General features: G+C 48.7%; 1 protein-coding gene across 1 annotated transcript; it reads right to left on the reverse strand.

Annotated features, from left to right (window-relative positions):
- Positions 1-1,665: 1,665 nt before the first annotated feature.
- LOC111965262 (zinc finger protein 516) lies at positions 1,666-20,798 on the reverse strand. Its single transcript, XM_023989337.3, has 5 exons — positions 18,811-20,798; positions 8,130-9,479; positions 4,935-5,039; positions 3,654-3,721; positions 1,666-2,184 (listed from the first exon to the last, which is right to left on the reverse strand). Exons 1-5 carry the CDS (start codon positions 20,618-20,620, stop codon positions 2,125-2,127), a joined length of 3,393 nt encoding a protein of 1,130 aa, XP_023845105.1. The 5' UTR covers positions 20,621-20,798; the 3' UTR covers positions 1,666-2,124.
- Positions 20,799-21,205: the final 407 nt, after the last annotated feature.

Genomic DNA, 21,205 nt, shown 5'->3' on the forward strand with positions numbered 1-21,205 from the left:
GTAACCGATACAGAAATCTCTTCATCTTGTGTTCATGTAAAAACTACTACCGAGGTCTCAAAGTAGACAGTATTATATCCCATGCCAATAATTCCATATCGCTGAACCCCCCCCACAAAATATTATTCTAAACAGCTGATAATTATTCACTCTCTTCCTATCTATCTCTGGCTATCTGTCTCACACTTGGACATTTTACGTTTGCTCAAAAAGACTGTCTGACCAATAGTCTGCTTGTCTGAACGAACATGTTGACATCCATGCACCAAAACAAGAATTACTAACTTACTAGAGCGTCACCTCACCTGGGTTGTGTTCATTAGGCACCAAACGGAAGAAAATGGACTGAAACAGGGCCCATCTGGTTTTGTCCAATCAGAAACGCCCATTTTTGTTTTCCGTTGCAAAATGTTTTCGGTGTCTGCCCTAACAAACAGGACCCAGGTACTTACATTTCAATAGTCATAGGCATGGCTATGAATCCAGGAGGCGGTTTATGAGGGTGAATGCAACTTTGAGAAAAACATCACACATATGGTTACAGTGAAGCCTCTCCTTATATCGCATATACAGTATACAAGCATGGCTTTGGTCCTCACTTCATACCTGGCCGTACAAAAACCAAAACAAGCTTTTATTGCAAAGGAGGTAGAATGCAAAGCGTCTAAAGGGAGTCTAATACGCAGAGGTAATCAAGAAGGGGCAAAACACACACACGCACACACACACACACAAGCCGCACACACACAAGCCGCACACACACACACACCAACCCTGCGACGGCTCCGCAGCCATCAGAAACAAAACACTGTCTTCATCAATGCTCCCTGAAAGCTCTAGACGCCTGACCTCTCAACCTTCCCCCCCCAAAAAAGCCACTGTTGTGAGGACTAGCTTTTAGGAGTGTACTCTTATTCAAGTAGAAAAGAGAGTAAGGGCAACTTGAACCAAACAGTCCGACCACTTTGTTCCTGCTAAGAGGTTTCAGTAAGTGGGTCTAATTTGAGGTTGGAGGTGTGGGTGTGGGAGGAGGACTACGCTCGGATCAGAGGGATCAGAAAACGGCCTCTTCTTCTTCTCCCAATAATTGAACGACCGTTAAAACAGCACGCTCGTTCATACCCCCCATTAAAAGCGCACTCTTTTTAATGAACAGTAAAGGAGGCACCTCCTCTCACACTGTCATTAGCCCTCTCTCACTCTCTCTCTCTCTCTCACTCTCTCTCTCTTTAATGACCGGCCAAACAGCCTCGGAGTCAGATCGTGTAGTGGTCACTTCACTACAGCCACTCATACTGGACTCGTCATAGTGGTGCTCGAGAGGATAGAACACACACACACACACACACACACACACACACACACACACACACACACACACACACCACACACCCCACACACACACACACACACACACACACACACACACACACACACACACACACACACACACACACACACACACACACACACACACACACACACACACACACACACACACCGTCTTGAGCTTGTCAAGTCAGCTGCATCGGAGCGGTTTGCTAAGTGAGTTCAGTTCAGTCAGTGTAAACATCACCAACTTGGCTGCTCCATTCTGCCGTGTGTTATTAAGGGATCAGTGTCCTGAGGAATGCACAAAACCATTTCATACAATCTAAATCAAATGGGGGAAAATAGGACAATTGAAAGCTATAGGGCGTCGCATGCCACCATGCCATCCTTGCCCATGGGTCCACAGAGGAAAAAAACAGCATTTGGTTGCACAGTGTCCGATTTTTCTTCTCTTTCCAAGAAATCCTTTTATTTATTATTTTTTAAACACATTTCAAATAGTCCTGGTAATATTTAATCTAAAAGGGCAATAGGGGTGAGTTCATTCTGATGTCACTCTGTCAGGTGGTGTCTCTGACACAGCTGGGAATATGGATGGAGTCTCTATCTCTATCTTAGGCCCTGGGGATGTCACGCTGGTGGGTCTGTTATTAGGTCGGGGTGGGTTGGTGGTGGTGGGTGAGAACCAGTCCCCCTGCTCCTCCTCCTGCTCGGGGCCCAGTCCTGGTGGTCTGTAATCAGGGTACTGGGCGTTGTCGAAATGCACGTGGTGGACACTCTGGACATGAGTCTTTAGGTTCCCTTTCTGAGAGGCTCGGTACGGGCAGAGGCGGCACCGGAACGGTCTCTCCCCTTTGGGACACACACACAACAACACACACAGAGGTCACACATAGAGTTCAAAGGTCACACAGAGGGCAGACATGGCGTAACCTTTCAGAGAGTACAGGCGGCGGCAGAAATCTCCCCTGGAACGCTTTCATTTGCGAGGGATCTAATACGAGGAACGATACATAAAATGACGTAAACCATGCTGGGACTGACTGTAGTTAAACAGTACAATGAATAAGACATGAATACATACACACAGTTATAACACAAAACAGGCACACAAAAAACGAATTTAACCCCAAATCATGAAACCTCATGGCAACAGACTTCTAAACCATTAAAATATACCGCACCTGATTCCAAAAACAACAAGTTCACTTTCCTCTTTTCTAACCTAACATGAACCTGCCCTCGTCTCCTGTGAGAGAAGCCTGACGCGTGTGGAAAAGGACCACGCAACCCTGATGTCAGTGAAGTCCCACTTCATTTCTCTCTCTCTTTCCCTCAATCAGCCGGCCCCACCCACTCGCTTTGCTAATTAGAATGACCTACAACTGGCTCTGACGCCATCACATAAATAAGCAACAGCACACCTGAACTAAACAAATGACAGTGCCATTTAATTGCGCCTAATTATCGCTATGATAAATGGAAGAATATAAATGGGGGGAAACAAATGACTCCTTCTGCCCTCAACCTCTCTTCCCTCTCTGTTACCTGAAGAAGAAACAGAAAAATATGTGTGTTATCATACATCATTATATTGCGGTGGGGGAAATAAAACCACAAAAATGCACAATTAATCACGCGGAATCTAAAAGCAGAGCCAGACGATCAGGCGGGCCGGTTGAGACGTGAGCGGAAAGCAAGCACCTCTAGGACACCGTCGTCCTGTTAGGAAGAGAGGCGGGGAGGGAGGCTGGATGGGAGTGGTGCACTAAATTACACTAAAGGTTATCGTCACTGTAAAGCACCGCCAACACTACATCTAATTGGACCCCGACGCTGTTTCTGCTCCCATCATTCATAGCGTTGCGATAAATTTGCGGATGGGTGATTCATTAAGATGGAGGTGCGGCTTGCAGACCTGGCTCTTTCCGAATGTCAAAGCAGAGGAGATTTACCTCACCTAACCCTCTCTCTCTCTCCCCCTCTCTCTCAGAAAACTTTCATCTGATGCAGAGAGAAAAGAGACATTTTGTGTGTTCTCAGGGCCAATCCTTCACACAGGGACAGACTACCGGAACTGTATTGTTGCTGTCTATGGTTCTAGTCACTTGGTGACATAGTGACAACAAGAAATATGGGTAGTCTGAAAGGGGATGATTCCAGAAGGACACATAACTCATAGTGAAAAAAAACTGAATGAATATAAAACAAAGAGGACATGAGCACCAGCAAACATGCACTGACAAACACATGCACACAAAACTAACGGGCATAAGCAATGGGAAGCAGCAACCCAACGTGAATCGATGGGAACAACATACTTGTTTGGGAGCTTCCGAGGGGTTGGTCTGAGCGTCAGCACCTCGGAGTCCGTTATAATCAAACACGACTGTGGGGAAGAAGGAGGGTGGGGGGGGGTTACTTGTTTAAAAAAAAAGCTCATAGTCTCCATTCGCCAGCATCACCACAGCAACGACCAGTTAGTTAGAGAGAGAACAACACAACAACAGCAGAGCGGAGTTGAGCTAGATGATGATGATGATGATGATAGACCTGGTGGAGTGAAGCCAGTGATTTAATATGACACAGACATGCTAATGGGAGGCCTCGGGGTGACTGGCCTTTCGCCTGAGGATGACGTCCATGCTGAATAAAACCATCGGTGACAACATTAATTACAGCTCACTCTCTCTCTCTGTGTGTGTGTGTTTGTGCAGTGTGTGGTGTTTTGTGCGGTGTGTGTGTGTAGGGGGTAATGTGTGTGTGTGTGTGTGTGTGTGTTGTGTGTGTGTGTGTGTGTGTTGTGTGTGTGTGTGTGTGTGTGTGTGTGTGTGTGTTGTGTGCATGCTGCACACGCTCATGTGTGTTTACAGTGGAGCTGGGGGGGGAAGAAGAATCCCTCTGCATCACTTACCGTTTGGCTCCTGTCACTTAGCATCACTGGCTGTGCCACAAATCATTCACACTCTCCATAAAGAAGTTACTTATCTCACTGTCTACCCCTATTACAGCTGGCCCCCACTGATGGACATGACCAGAGAGGAGAGGAGAAAGAGGACAAAGAAGAGGAGGAGCAGAGGAGAGGAAAAGATAAGAAAGGAGGCACAATAACTGGTTTGGCTGCTGAACAAGGATGCGTGATAATGGGAGACATATGTTGGCATGATGGACAAATTCTATGGTTCACTAGCATGCACAATTCCTTCTCTCTAACTGACAGGTGATTAATAATGTATATATATTTGTCACAGGTCAGCAAATCATATTCGTTTACAACCTACAGACAGCTATTCTGGTCGAGGCAAAGAATGAACCCACAGGCCGAGGAGCGCAATGAACAAATAATCTAGTTGAATGGTACTGATGTTCAGTATTGGATATGTGATTGTATGTGTATGTGTGTGTGTGTGTGTGGTGTGTACACATGTGTGTGTACAGGCATATGTGTTTTTGCGCACATACATTTGCACTTGTGCATGTGTATTCACACACCTGCGTATGTATGTGCTTGTGTGTGTGTGTGTGTGTGTGTGTGTGTGTGTGTGTGTGTGTGTGTTGTGTGTGGTGTGTGTGTGTGTGTGTCTGTGTTAATCCCCATTTACCTGTGTGGGATCTCATGTGTGTGCGGAGTGACTGGGCTGACTGAAGCTCCTTCCCGCACTCTTGGCAGCCATATTCCCCTTGTCGAACCTGAGACCTCAGCATCCCTACAACACAGAGAGAGAGGAACATGGGCTAAAACGTCATCTTAAAACACACACCCTCTGTGACGACACAGAGAGAGGGATACGGGAAGAGAGAAAGAGAGGTAACAGGGAACGGGCGATAAAGGAAGAGTAAGGGGAATGGGGAATTGAGAGAAAAAAATGAAAATCCACACAAAAAACCTGATGACCAAAATGAAGATGTAGGATGGATGGGAGGATGGAAAGAAAAAAGGAGAGATAGAAGAGAAGGACTAAATGAAGGGCCGCACCTGCTGCCTCGACCTCTGAATGCTCRGCTATGAAAAGCCAACTGGCATTTACTCCTGAGGTGCTGACCTGTTGCACACTCTATAACCACTGTGATTATTATTTGACCCGGCTGGTCATCTATGACCGTTTGAACATCTTGAAGAACGATCTCGCCTTAATGGCCATGTACTCTTATAATATCCACCGGCACAGGTCAAGACAGAGATGGCATGACCTTCCAAAGACAGGTGGTGGCAGAACTCTCCCCTTGAGCGATTTCATTTGGGAGGGATTTAATACGACGAACAATACATAAAATGACGTAAACTATGTACTCTCATAATCTCCACCAGCACAGCCAGAAAAGGACTGGCACCCCCTCGGAGCCTGGTTCCTCTCTAGGTTTCTTCCTAGGTTCCTGCCTTTCAACTGAGTTTTTCTTAGCAACCATGCTTCTACATCTACATTGCTTGCTCTTCGGGGCTTTAGGCTGGGTTTCTGTATAAGCACTTTGTGACATCTGCTGATGTAAAAAGGACTTTATAATCACGTGTAATTGATTGATTGGAAGTATATGAATGGAACACAGGGCCATAAAGGAGTAGACGCCGACAGACGTGGTCAGACTAGTCTCTCGTCTCTGGCTGGAGAGAGCTAGCCTCAACTCAAGTAGAGAAGAGTAGAGTATAGAGAGGGAAGCATCATTAGTATGTCTAATGTGTCATTATGGGAGGCTAGCTCCAGGGGTTGGACTGCAGCTGTCACACAGCATCATCTCAGGCTCTGACAGGCAGACACACACAGCTACACGGCCGCCGCATAAATTACAGCCAATTAAAACGCCCCGGCTGTGATGTGCCCGCTCCGCTGCCCAGCCCGCGTGTCACATGTCAGGTGTGTGTGATGTGTTTTGCAGAGAGGAGAAGGAGAAGAGAGAGAGAGAGAGAGAGAGAGAGAGAGAGAGAGAGAGAGAGAGAGAGAGAGAGAGAGAGAGCGTCAGAGAGTCTGTTTATTTGTACGTGTGGGTACATGTGCAGAAGGGGGATATAAAAGATCACCGGCGTGTCATCCGGTGATGCAGGATGCAGGGAGCAGCAGGAAGACGAGAGAGACCAACTTGGTCCATCCATCGTCACATATCCCCTGTCCTCCCCACCACCGCCACTACCAACCCTCCAATGACCTCTTCCCCTGCCAGCCAAAAAGCCTTGGGGTGTGTGCAGTGAGTGAGGGGGTGAGTTTCCCAGCCCTGCCTGGCATGTACCTGGGCTCGTGGTACCCGCTGGTGGTATGGGTGACAGGGGAGGGGAGGTGACTGAGAGTGTCTCTGGCAGATCTAACCCTGCCTGGCCCCAGGAAACATCCAGCCAGACCCACAAGCTCTCTTCTCTCTCCTCTCTGAGGCACAATGAAAGACAAGTGAGCTGGACTAAACACACTCAATGCATACACACACACACACACACACACACACACACACACACACACACACACACACCACACACACACACACCACACACACACACACACACACACACCAACACACACACCACACACACACAATAGAAGCCTGCCAGCTGGGTGTCTTAAGCAGAGGCCCACTTGACCTTAGGAAAGCAGCAGCAGAATACGGGGAAAATTCAGGATGTTTTGGTAATCACCATTTCTAAAGCAGCTGCTGCTGGGTTAATTATTATGTCTCTTACCCCCCCCCCGTCTGTGGGAGTATCATCAGCCGGAGCCCTGAACCAAACAGTTGGCGACAGGTCACCGGGAGAGCGGAGATATGCCTTGCAGAACAGAGACCCACGAAGGTCCTGCCACATCTTTCACCGTTATAACATCACCAGTGGAGGCTGGTGGGAGGCGTTATAGGAGGACGGGGTCACTGTAACTGCTGGAATGGAATCAATGGAACGGACTCAAACGTGTGATTCCCATATGTTTGATGTGTTTCATACCATTCCATGTATTCCATTGCCGCCATTACAATTAGCCCGTCCTCCTATAACGCCTCCCACCAGCCGCCATTGCTCCCTACATATAGAACACACACTGCCCCAGATACAGCCTTTTTACAATATACAGTACCTTGTGTGCTCCTACACACACACACATGTATTCTGACATGGTCAGCACACACACAGCTACTTTAATGCATCTCCCTTTCATTATTTATGCTCCTGTCAGACTGGCCAGTCGGCCTGTCTATCAATCATCTTCTGCTAGATGGTGTGTGTGTAGGCGTGCGAGTGTGTTTGTGTGCGTGCGTGCGCGGTGTGTGTGCACGCCTGCATACATGTGTGCGTGTACACAACTGAGCCCGTGTGTTTGTGTTGACCACCTCAGGGGCCAGTCCTGCTGGCAGATCCAGTCCAGTGAAGCTCCCCGCCACATGTGACATGAGCTGTCAATCAGCGAGCCAAAAAAGGTCTGCTCAACATCTCCTGACATTTTGCCTTTCCTCTAAACACATGATCCTAAGGCATGTTTATCATCATCCCTACTACCCTTCTCAATGTCTCCCCTTCTCATCACAGCACTGACAGGCTGCATAGATGAAAAACATGTCTGAGGATCTGAGTATTAGAGCAGGCCTAAATGTGGAAAAAATGTCATTTTTTTCTCACTTTCTCACTTGTGAGAAGGTTGAGTTTTGTGCCAGAGGGTGACTTTACCGTCATTAAAGATCTCTTGTGAGAGTGGCAAACAATGAGTGGACGTTCCCTCTGTTTTCTTGATGTTATTTTGTGTCCACGTCATGTGCCAAGTTCGCTAAACATATTTTCCTATCTATTTAAAGGACCTAAGGTTGTTTCATAGCTCTGCCCTGGCTCTTACCTGTGGGGTCCAGTAGGGGGTTGGCGGCGCCCCAGCGGTGGTAGAGCGTCGCCAGGTCATTGGAGTTACAGTTCTTCAGGAAGCTCAAGATGTCCATGGGCAGCTCTGGTGTCTCCACCCCCCGTGCCTCCTCCTGTTTCACCTCCACATGCTGGGCTGAGTAGGAGTAGGAGGAAGAGGTGGAGGATACCTGGACGGCGCTCCCAAGTGTCTGGGAGTGGGAGGCTCCATATCCCTGGCCTGCCGTGGTGGTGTTGTGGGCTGGGCGCTCTGCCCTGGGTCTGCCCTGGGACTGGGGGTGAGACTGGGTGTGGGACTGGGAGCTGCTGGACTTGGGCTGGGGCTGAGGCGAGCTCCTGGCTCTGCTGTACTCTGCCAGGCCATGTTTGCTGGACAGCATGAATCCAAGGCCTTCCTGAGGCAACATGTACCTATCCACCAGCCTGGTGGTTCCTCCAACACTGGGGCTAGGGGCTGAGGGTCGCTGGGGAGCCCCGGCCGCAGTGCTCTTCTCCAGGGAGCCGGTCAAGGAGCCTCCGCGTGGGTAGATCTCCACCCTGGGCCTGGAGTTGGAGCGAGAGCGTTGGCCCTGATCCGGCACAGCCTCGCCTCTCTGTCTGCTGCCTGCCCTGGGAGGCCGCACACTCTGGGAGCCTGAGGCAGAGGATCCTTGTGTGGAGGAAGAAGAGGTGCTGGGTTGACTGGCTGCCCTGTCCCTGACGTCTTTCTTCTGGCCCCCATTCAACGATGGGGGGCGTGTGCGGGGGGTGCGCACCACAGGGGGCAACGGGGGACACTCCCTCCCATCCAGAGCGGGAGGAGGGCCCGTGCGTCTCCTGGAGGACGAACCCTCTCGGGGGCCCTTGAAGCCATTCTTCAGGAGGGCCCATTTGGGGGCCAGGGCGCTGCTGTTGATGCGATGGGCGACAGTCTGGTGCATCCACAGCACCTCCAGGTAGTGGGTGGAGTGGGAGCAGTAGGAGCACTTATGACTGGGCAGGCCCGTCTGCTGAAGGGCTGAGGAGGCCGGGCCCCTGTGGCCCTCGGCTCTCACACACAGGTCCAGAGGAGCAATATGGTGAGGGTCAGTGGGTGAACTGCTCCCGTCGGTGCATTTGTCTCTCGACGGCCGGACAGAGAGGTAAGGGTGGGGGGCAGAGGATTGAGCAAGCCCGTCGAGGAGGGCCCTCTTCAGCTTGGGGAAGCTACTGGGGGTGCCTCTCTCAGAGCTGGAGCTGGGGTTGGGAATGGGTCGGCCGTCACAGGTGTGCTGGAGACGTAGATGGGACAGGAAGGCAGAGGACTCCGTGCTGACAAAGTCACACAGGCTGCAGACGTAAGGCTTCTCATCTGTGGAAGGCAAAACAGAACAGAGATGGTTTGGTCACTTCTCTGAAACATTCGGCCAGTGGTGGGAAAAGTACTCAATTGTCATACTTGAGTGAAAGTAATTAATACACAATGACTCAAGTAAAAGTGAAAGTAACCCAATAAAATACTACTTGAGTAAAAGTCTAAAAGTATCTGGTTTTAAAGTATCTGGTGGAAAAAGTACATTTTCATATTTGAGTAAAAAGTAATTGCATCGAATTCTTTATGTTATATTAAGCAAACCAGATGGCACAAATATATTTTATTTGTATTTTTTTATGGACAGACAGGGGCACACTCCAACACAGACATTATTACAAACAGTAGCAAATAGAGACATGACTACATGGAACTCTCTTTCACATCAGGTAGCTCAAGCTAGCGTTCAAATCTGATTTCTTTTAAAACAGACAAAACAACACCTCATGGCACAAAGAGACACACACTAGTACATTGTACATGTGTGATTGTGGAGCAGTGTACATTTGTATAGCTCACAATGTCTTGTGCGATGTATTGTTTTATTAATGATGTAGACAATGTTTTTGGTTGCGATCTGTTGCTTTATTCCTGTTTGGACTCCAGGAAGAGTAGAGGCTGCCTTGGCAGCAGCCAATGGGGATCCTAATAAAATACTAAATACAAATCCAGTATTTGTGATTAGTGAGTCCGCCAGATCAGAGGTAGTAGGGATGACAACACGTTATATTGATAGGTGCGTGAATTGGACCATATCGCGCTCCTGCCTGAGCATTCAAAATGTAACGAGCACTTTTGGATGTCAGGGAAAATGTATGGCATGAGTAGAGAGTACATATTTCCTTTAGGAATGTAGTGGAGTAAATTGTAAAAGTTGTCAAAAAATAAGTAGGAAAGAAAAGTACAGATACGCAAAAAACAAATAAAGAGAAGCCAGTTCAGAAAAGGAACCCGAGTCCCTGCCTCAGCTGACGCATCAGCTGAGATTGCACCAATTAGATGCTAGTAACAATCACGCCTGCCTTATATGGTGGTCTATTTAAACTGACCGGTTCTGTTCACATATCCAGCTACCACTTGCTGCTAGTATGCTTTTGCTTCTTTTGCCTCCACCTGTTAGGTTCTGTTTTCCTGCTGGGGGATTTTTATAGCTTACCGCGCTCACTGCTTGTTGGTCATTTTATATATTGACGCTTTGCTTGGGCAGTGAGCTACCCTGAAGGAGCAGAGCCTATATCGGCAAGACTGGCATTATCCATTCTTTAATAAATGGTTAAACATATTTCTACTTGGTGTTTCCTTTCCAAACTTTCTGTATTTCTACTTAGTTCATTTACACCACTGCATTCTACAAATATTATATGAACATTCTGTCTTGCTAACGTCTATGAAACATTCTACAAAACATTGATCTGCCTAGAGATATGCTTGAAATAGTAGCTGACAAGTTTAATCGAGTCATGTTCAATGAAAAAGGGGGGTGTTGCGCTTCCTCATGACCACTTGGTGACAGTGTTGGCCTAAATACCAAACCATAAGAATATATGGAGAGAATCTGAATTGATACCTCATGTCCCCTCTACTCGCCTCCTTCCCAAAACCAATAGGAGCATAAGGTCAGAGGGGTGGGAATTCTGATTTTCTTATACAATGGGTTTTGAGAAGGAGGCCAGGAGAGCAGACAAGAGTCAAGGAAATGCAATTGAGACTCTCCCATAGGCTAAAATGTATGGCATTCGCATCTGATTCAGTGCATCTGTACATGTCACAAGAGTGTCATTCCAGATTATTCCGACATACGAGAGTAAACAGTGTCTTTTATCGGGAAATTAACAACATGTAGAAATTCACTCTGATGCGAGAAGTATTCCTAGGCCTAATGATGAGTATGATCATGGTTTCTGATATCACGATAAGAATAACTGAAGGGAAAATAGTCTTCCTGCCTTTTGATACCCTGATTAATGTATTTAAATTGGCTGCATTACTACGCTGAACAAAAATACAAACGCAACATGTCAAGTGTTTCATGAACTGAAATAAAAGATCACCAAAATGTTCCATATTCACAGAATGCTTAACTCTCTTAAATGTTGTGCACAAATTTGTTTAGATCCCTGTCAGTGAGCATTTCTCCTTTGCCAAGATAATCCATCCACCTGACAGGTGTGGCATAACAAGAAGCTGATTAAACAGCATGATCATTACACAGGTGCACCTTGTGCTGGAGGCAAAATCCCACTCTAAAATGTGTAGTTCTCTCACACAACACATTGCCACAGATGTCTCGCGTTTTAAGGGCGCATGCAATTGGCATGTTGACTGCAGGAATGTTCACCAGAGCTGTTGGCAGAAAATTGAATGTTCATTTCTCTACTAAAAGCTGCCTCCAAAGTCATTTTAAAGAATTTGGCAATACATCCAACCGGCATCACAAGCGCAAACCACGTGTAACCACACCAGCCCAGGACCTCCGCATCTGGCTTCTTCACCTGCGGAATCGTCTGAGACCAGCCACCCGGACAGCTGATGAAACTGAGGGTTTGCGCAACCAAAGAATTTCTGCACAAACTACCAGAAACCATCTCAGGGAAGCTCATCTGCATGCTCGTCATCCTTACCAGGGTCTTGACCTGACTGCAGTTCGTCGTCGTAACCGACCTCAGAGGGAAAATGCTCACCTTCGATGGCTCTGGCACGCTGGAGAGGTCGCGCTGCATGAGGCAAATGGTGGTCACACCAGATACCGACTGGTTTTCTGATCCACGCCCCTCCTTTTTAAGGTACTTGTGATCAGTCATGTAAAATACATAGATTAGGGCCTAATGAATTGATTTCAATTGACTGACTTCCTTTTCTGAACTGTAACTCAGTCAAATCTTTGTTGCGTTTATATTATTGTTCAGTTCAGAGTGCAGTTGTCAATGTTCGCCACATGGGGGCATATATACTGAATCCACCCTGCACCCACACATAAACAGAACCCCACGCAATCTATCACACATAAACATGAATACAAAAACACCCACACTACTCCAGAGCATTGATCACCCACCTCTCACTCTCTCTCCCTCATACCGGAAGAAACACAAAACACACACAAATGTCCAGTAACACTTCTCGAGGCCCCTTAAGGCGGCAATCAGCAGTTGAAACAATAACGAAGCACGCTCCTCGCCCCTGGAGATGGGACTGGCGATATGTAACCACTCTCAAATTCATAGACAGAGCAATGGATGTTTACTTTGTTTACAAAAATCGGGGTCAAACAAGCTTATATGTTGGGTTCTGCTGGGGCACCGGAGTTGAACTAAGCTCATGAGGCATTTCTAAGTTATATTCTTCAAGAATCCAATGGGTACATATCCTTCATTTATCATTACAAAAATGGATGTGGCAACTCCAGATTGCCCCTTTAATTAAGGAGGATATGTGTCCACACACTCAGTGCCTTGTGACGTACAAGACCTCCCCTTGCCACTGAAACAAATGGACCACACACACACACACACACACACACCACACACACACACACACAACACACACACACACACACACCACACACACACAACACACACACACACACACACACCCACACCACACACACACACTTAGAACATGCCACTGCCATCTGCTTTTCATTTTGGCTCCTATTATCCACATACTGCAGTGGCTAACACCCAGCCAGGTTGAGCTGGAGGCTAATCTCTCAGTGTGTGTGTGTGTGTGTGTGTGTGTGTGTGTGTGTGTGTGTGGTGTGTGTGTGTGTGTGTGTGTGTGTGTTGTGTGTGTGTGTGTGTGCGTGCGTGAGTGCGTGAGTGAGTGTGTTTTACATTTGACATTTTAGTCATTTAGCTCTTATCCAGAGCTACTTATAGTTAATGCATTCATCTTAAGATAGCTAGGTGAGACAACCACATCTCTCAGTCATACATAGTTAGCTACTGTATTGAGTAAAAACGTACTATCAGAAAAGTCTGTGCTAGTAGATGGTGCATGTGTGCATGTCTGTGTTTGAGGAGGGGAAAGCCCTGGTTCCCATAGAGCTGTCAGTGCCATAACCTGCCTCGCTGCCAAGGGGAAACCACGGGGGGAAATAACATCCATCTGACATAAACAAACACTGGGTGGGATGTCTGCCATTAACTGCACACCTCCCTCGCTCCCTCCCTCCTTCGCTTGCTCCCTCCCGCCCTCCCTGCCTCCCTCGCTCCCTCCCACTCAGCACTCTCTGAGTGCTCTGAGTCAAGGCAATCGAGACTGACACTGTAGCGACGCTCTTCTCCTCCACGTGCAGTGCAGACATGCAGGTACTCCTGGAACCCAGAACCAGATCTGGCTTGCGCTCGCCATTTCCACTGCCGACAGTAACCATACAAACATTCTAAACCTTCATTACTCAGCCATTTAGAAAGACTATCCACACTTCATAAGTAACGGCCTGAAAATGATCATGTTCTCCTGTACAAATAGTAAATAGGTTTAAAAAAAAGGACTTTAAATACTGTCTCTGTCTGGGGATGATAAGAGTGATGGACAGGGTGGCAACCTGCCAACTCCTCAGCAGTGTATCACCTCACCTCCATGGACCTGATCACCTGATAAGATATCACCTGAGCAGCACACTCCTGCAGCCATCTAGTCATGTTCATTGGCATTTCCAAACTATAAACAACATTGTCAACAGTGCAAACCTTGAACGAACCCCTGATTTGAATGACTCGGGGACCGATTCAATCAAATCCGCTTTAACCAACGTCCGCACAGCTGATGTTTTGACGTGTCGGAGGTGGAACGGCGTAAGAGCTGTCAAATCCACAAGAGGCTCACGGTATCCCTAAAGCGGACATTGCCATTGGCTGCACGGAGTCGCATTAAGAGAAATCTTGCAGCCATGCAGCCTTGTTTACTGGGACGTGAGATGTAATCTACACCCTGATTAGGCTGATATAAATTCGTATTATTTTGTTTAATGATTTTAATTTATTTTATATAGCCTAGACTTTCTCGCTCTGAACTTCCAACGCGAGTGGGACTGGTGTGGCTTCGTGACAATGATCACATTTGACAGCTCCAACGCAGTTCCACCTCCGACACCGCCAAAACATCAGCTGTGCGGTTGCCGGCTATCGCCGTTCAACGCTTGATCTGATTGGCGAGCCTGTCTGGGAGTGAGTATGTGTGTGTGTGTGTTTGTGTGTATAACTGAGTGTGCACATGCATTTATTTGTATTTTACCCTTATTTTACCAGGTATGTTGACTCACAATACATTCTCATTTACAGCAACGACCTGGGGAATAGTTACAGAGGAGAGGAATGGGATGAATGAGCCAATATTGGAGACTGGGGAAGACTAGGTGGCCATGATGGTATGAGGGCCAGATTGGGAATTTAGCCAGGCCACCGGGGTTAACACCCCTACTCTTATAATAAGTGCCATGGAATCTTTAGTGACCCACAGAGAGTCAGGGTACCCGTTTAATGTCCCATCTGAAAGACGGCACCCTACACAGGGCAATGTCCCCAATCACTGCCCTGGGGAATTGGGATCTTTTTTTTTTGACCACAGGAAAGAGTGCCTCCTACTGGCCCTCCAACACCACTTCCAGCAGCATCTGGTCTCCCACCCAGGACCAACCCTGTTTAGCTTCAGAGGCAAGCCAGCAGTGGGACACAGGGAGGTATGTAGCTGGTGCATGCTAGGTGTGTGTGTGTCCTCTGAGAGTATGTGTGTCCATTAGGAGTGTCTCTATAAATAACAAATCCCTGAGACGTGGAGAGCAGGATAGGGATCAGGGTGACTGGATGGCGTCAGCGGGGATTAGGTAACCAGCCAGTGGAACATAGAGGGTATAGGTAGGGCAGAGGACGTCCTACCAGGCCCTGTTACCGGACTGTCTGACAGGGGATCTGAGATTGCTCTTTCCACCTTCTCCTCCCTCCTTAATCCTCCACCCCCTCCGCCTCCCTCCTCCCTCTCTGCAGACGACTTTGTCAACCACTTTGAAAAGAAGACTGACGACATCCGCTTCTCATTCGCTCAGCCTATTGAGTCCAGTGGACCCACAGAACTACCCTACACCTTGACCGCTTCCTCCCCTCTCTCTCCAGATGAAATCCTGCGGCTAGTGAGGCCCGGCTGCCCAACAACCTGCCCGCTCGACCCCATCTCCTCCTCCCTTCTCTAGGCCATCTCTGGAGGCCTTCTCTCATTCCTCACTACCCTCATCAACTCATCCCTGAAATCAACACTCAACTCCTCTGACGTCAAACACTACAGACCAGTATCCCTTCTTTCTTTTCTTTCCAAAATGCTTGAGCGTGCTGTCTCTAACTAACTCTCTCACTATCTATCTCAGAACGATCTTCTTGACACCAACCAGTCAGGCTTCACGACGGTTCACTCAACCGAGACCGCTCTTCTCTGTGTCACAGAAGCTGACTCTCTCTCTCCTCTGTTCTCATCCTCCTAGGACTATCCGCTGCCTTCGACACCGTGAACCATCAGATCCTCCTCTCCATCCTCTCAGGGCTGGGCGTCTCAGGCTCTACACACTCTTGGATTGCATCTTACCTGGCAAGCCACTCCTACCAGGTGACGTGCAGGAGATCTGTATCTGCACCACGTACTCTCACTACTGGTGTCCCCCAGGGATCGGTTCTAGGCCCTCTTCCCTCAATACACCAAGTGACTCGGCTCCGAAATAACCTCACATGATTTTTCATATCATTGCTATGCGGATGACACTCAACTACTTTTCTCATTCCCCCCTTCTGATGCCCAGGTGGCGAAACGCATCTCTGCGTGCCTGGCAGATATCTTAACTTAGAAGTTCGCTCACCACCTCAAGTTCAACATCGACAAGACGTAGCTTCTCTTCCTCCCGGGGAAGGCCTTCCCGCTCCAAGACCTCTCCATCACAGTTCGCGGTTCACAACTCCACGGTGTCACAACTCCACGGTGTCCCCCTACGAGAGTGCAAAGAACCTTGACGAGACCCTGTACAACACCCTGTCGTTCTCTGCAGACGTCAAAGTAGTGACTTGCTCCTGCAGGTTCATGCTCTACAACATCCGTAAAGAACAACCCTACCCCACACAGGAAGCGGCGCAGGTCCTAATCCAGGCACTTGTCATCTCCTGTCTGGACTACGCTGTTGGCTGGGACCCCGCTTGTGCCATCAAACCCCTGCAACGTATCCATAATGCTGCAGCTCGCCTGGTGTTTAACCTTCCCAAGTTTTCCCATGTCACTCCGCTCCTCTTCACACTCCACTGGTTTCCAGTCGAAGCTTAGTTCCACGACAAGACCATGGTACTTGCCTACAGTGCAGCAAGAGGAACTGCCCCTCCCTACCTTCAGGCTGCACTCATACCCTACACCCGCAACCCGAGCACTCCATTCTGCTACCTCTGGTCTCTTGACCCTCCCACTAGGACAGCAGAGTCCCTGCCCATCTTCCAAAAACAAGTGAAACTCTACCTCTTCAAAGAGTATTTTAAGTAATCCCACAACATCACCCCCCCCCTTCGCACCCCCCCAGAAAAGGTTTTGTGAACTAACACTCACACTTGACTTTTGTCGCCGCCTTACTAGCTCTGACTTTACTAATAGCTACTTTATTGAGGGAAAATGTACTTGCTATGACTGTGATATGTGTTTGTCCCACCTAGCTATCTTAAGATGAATGCACTAACTGTAAGTCGCGTCTGATAAATTACTAAAATGTAAATGTAAAATGTGGCCATCATGCCACAGCTGGCGTCCTGTTCATTTGGCATCAAATGGGGAAAAAAACTGAAAAACAGGGAGGGACTACCTGTCCTTGTCCAATAAGAAATTCTTATTTGTATTTTCTGTTGTAGAACATTTAAAAATGTATTTCATTGTGTAACCTAATGAACATGACCCTGAGTTATGTTTTAAACCGACTACCATGAGTTAATATTCTTAATGTTCTCATACATAGGCTACTGCACATAACATCCTAAGGGATATCATAAGTAAGATCCATTCTCTGCATACTAACTGAATAAATACATGTTTCTGTCTGAGGATTTAGTACATGAATGACAAAACAGGAAGTTCACAACAGAGATGAACAAGTGTTTTCTTTTTTTTCTTGTGTGTGACAGTACGGCGAACAAAAAAGCAACTTTCTCCATTCTTTCTTTAGTCTAGTGAAGTTGCGTGTTCTCGTGCTATTTCTCTATTTCTCTCTGCTCAATTTTCAAACACTCTCGTGTTGAAAGCCGAGGGGGAGAAAAAAATACAGATTTTTTTTTTACTGTAAATAATTTAAAAAAGGAGAGCAAAAACATATTCACACAGATAAAAGGGGGGGGTTTCCTGAGACAGGAAAAGCTGAAATAGCACACTGCTCGAGCACGAAGAAAAACGACTTCTATTTCTGACATTCTAACCCGCCAGGGAAGAGAGTGAAAGACTAAGCTCTGATTCTTAAACTGTGTATGAAACCATGATAAGCAGAGACATATTTTCAACAAGTTAGTGCTAACACTGACACCCACTCAAATACCTGTCTGTACCCTTCTGAAGAACAAAACATACATACCAAGCAATCTTGACTCTTAAATCAACCCAGATGTATATGTTTATCATGATTCCCCCCCCCCCCCCCCCCACGGTGTTTATAGCTCAAGATTTTTTTCACAGTGTTTATTGCTCAAAGGAGTGAAGAAATGATAGGCATTCCAAAAATTCCAACTCCATTGTAATGCCACTTTCAAAGCATAAGCTTTCATCAAACCACCCATTGACTTTTCATCTCGGACTGCTTTTGTCAACAGTCTTGTTCTTTTCAACAGTGGCTTGAACACAAATGAGAATATAATGACCTGACATGATGCAGTCTATCATGTTGTTTTTGTAAAGCACACTCAAAAACAGATCCTGAGCAGTTCCGACTATCGCCACAGGGTGGCTCATGTCCCCACTCCATATGGGGCTGAGTTGAYGAGATGGAATCACAATGATAGGGATCTCACCAACAGATGTTTGCTAGTGGGAGACTGTCAAGATCAGGGGCCTTGAAAGAGCTTGAAAAGGAATGAGCTCCTACAGCATGCTTAACATATTCCTTGCATTGAAGCTTATCTCTTGGCTGTTGTCATTCTAAATCTGCATACAACATCTGCGCGTTGAGGACAGAGCTAAATAACTTGCTGTTGTCAGAGAAAGGGTTTTGTTTACATTCTATTTCCTCTTAAATATTGCCCAATTTCCCCTCTCATTAGTCCAACTAAGGTCACCCGCCAGAAGGCTTATATTAGGGTCAGGAACTAACAGTCGAGGTTTGTTCACTAACCTGCCAGTTGGACTGCATCGGCGGTGCTCATCTCAGGGGCGTCCTCTCCCAGGGTGGAGGCTGGTGGTGAGTTCCCGTACCCTGGGGTGCTGGGCCTGCTGGGGGAGCCTGATTCGGGGTCACTGGTGGATCCCCAGCGGTCCACTCCTTGCCCTGCCCTGTTGTCCCCTCCGGACCCGGAACCCCTGCCCCCGTCTCGCCTCTGGTGGACCCGCTGGTGCACAATCATCTGGTGGCGGCTRCGGAACACCTTTCCGCACTCRAAGCACTCGGTGGACTTGGWCTGGCTCTGCTGGRAGGASGAGGRACGTCGGCCCTGGCGGGAGGAGGGACGGTACTCCGAGTCGCTCAGGCTCTCGGGAGTGCGCTCCCCGGGGGAGGTGTGGTGGCTACTACCCCCTCCCCCGCTGGTGCTGCTGCGTCTCCCTGAGCGTCKCTCCCTCTGCTGGCCCTCCAGGATGTAGCGGCTGCTCTCCTTCTCGTACACCACAGTCCCTCCAGCCAGGACCTCATCCCCTTCTCCACCTGCCGTAGCCTTYATACTGTATSCCTCCACAGGCTCCAGAACCCTGCCMCGMGTAGCCAGCTGCCAGGCCTGGTAGCTACAAACTGGGTCCAGCTCGGGGATYCTCTGGCCYAAGCGCCTCTTCTCTTCCTGRGGYTTTTCTTCGRCAGCTGGSCGGAGGCTGAGGTAGTCCAGGAGGCGCCTTTTGGCACYGRGRGAGTCCSCGTCATCRCTAGGTCGTCTCTGGCCCTGTGTCGGCTGCTTAGCCTGGYTGTGGAYCTTCTCGTGGGCCYTCAGGCTCTCTCKGTCATGGAACAGGTTKCCACACTTGGAGCAAACCTGRTAAAGGYTTGTGGAGGTCMCATTGGTCTCTGGGTCTTGGGCCACGTCGTTGAYGGTGGCCGCGGCCTCTWGGGAGTCTGCCTTGGGTTTCCCCCGGCCRGAGGCCTTGGAGCCAKTGTGGGTCTTCATGTGGCTCTTGAGGAACCAGGCTTCCCTGAARCGGCGGCCGCACACCCGACAACAGTGCTCAAGGAGGCCTGCGTGTTTCTTCATGTGGGACTTAAGGAACCAGGCCTGTGTGAACACCTGGCCACACGTCTCACAGKGGAAGGCMCCATCAGTGACCTGAGTCCCTGCTTCTCCCTCCGTTGCCACTGCCTCCTGACTCACTGGGTTAGTCTCGTCCTCCATGTCAGCTGTGATGTGGACCTTCTCGATGTGACTGAGGAGTTGGTCCTCGCGCTGGGTCTGGTACCCRCACAGACGGCAGCAATATGGCCGCTGCTCAGAGCTCGACTTCTCCCTTTTGACGCTCCTCACCGCCGTCTTCCCTATGCCCTCTTCTGTGTCAGCGTCTCCGTTGACGACCCTGTTACAGGCCGAGCTGCTCTTCGTCGGACTGGTTCCACCGTCCAGGCCCTCGGACACACCCACTTCACCTGACCCCTCCTCTTCCTCCTCTGGCCCATCCTCCGCCTCCTCGGGGTGGTGGCTAGTGAGYGTGCGCAGCTTGTGGCTGCGGATGTGGACCTTGAGGTTGCCTTTCTGGGAGGCACGGTGGTCGCAGTAGGGACACTTGTAGGGGCGTGCGCCTGTGTGGCGCCGCATGTGCTGCGACAGAGAGCTCTGGAAGGGGAAGCTCCGGCCACACACGTTGCAGTCGTAGGCTGAGGCCTTGTCTTCTTCCCCCTCTTCTCCATCTCCTCCATGGCTGGCCTTGCCTCCCTCCTCCCCCACCTCCAGCCCTCCCGCCTGGGTCTCCATGGCCTCCACTCCTCCTCCTCCGCTCTCTCTGGGGTTCATGGTGCTATGCCTCCCACTCCAACTCCCTGCCTGCGCTAGCTCGCTAACAGTGGATCTACACTGCTATCYGCAGTAGCTCATCTAGCTCTAGCGTTCTCCGTCTGTATCAGCCAATCCCAATGCTATCTGTCCGTGCTCATCCACTGCCAACTGTAAGGGTGCATCCAGTTGCTATTATAGGCCGTGTTCATCTAACACTCTTTTTCTTAATGAATCCAATGCCATCTATCGGTCTTCAGCCATGCACTGACAGTCAGTGAATCCAACACAGTCGATGTCTCTGCACCTGCTATAGGGGCCTTTGTGAAATAGCTTACACAGCGCTATCTGAAACGTACATCTCCGGGTACCTTACACTGTGTCAGACTGAATCCGTCATGGTATATGGCAACACATTAACAAGCTCTATCTGTGGCTGTGTATAGTCAGACACTGTTACTCCATGTCCCTCTCCTGTTCAGTTCACTGGCTGGCTTTTTCTTTGGCTTTATTTTTCAGCACAATCAGCAGCTTCCAGGTTGCATCACTCTCTGTGAGCTCTCTGCACAGCCTGTGCAGGTCCTCACCCTGAGAGAGAAGAGAGAG

The sequence above is a fragment of the Salvelinus sp. IW2-2015 genome, linkage group LG6.1 (assembly GCF_002910315.2).
Source record: "Salvelinus sp. IW2-2015 linkage group LG6.1, ASM291031v2, whole genome shotgun sequence".
Lineage (NCBI taxonomy): Eukaryota > Metazoa > Chordata > Actinopteri > Salmoniformes > Salmonidae > Salvelinus > Salvelinus sp. IW2-2015.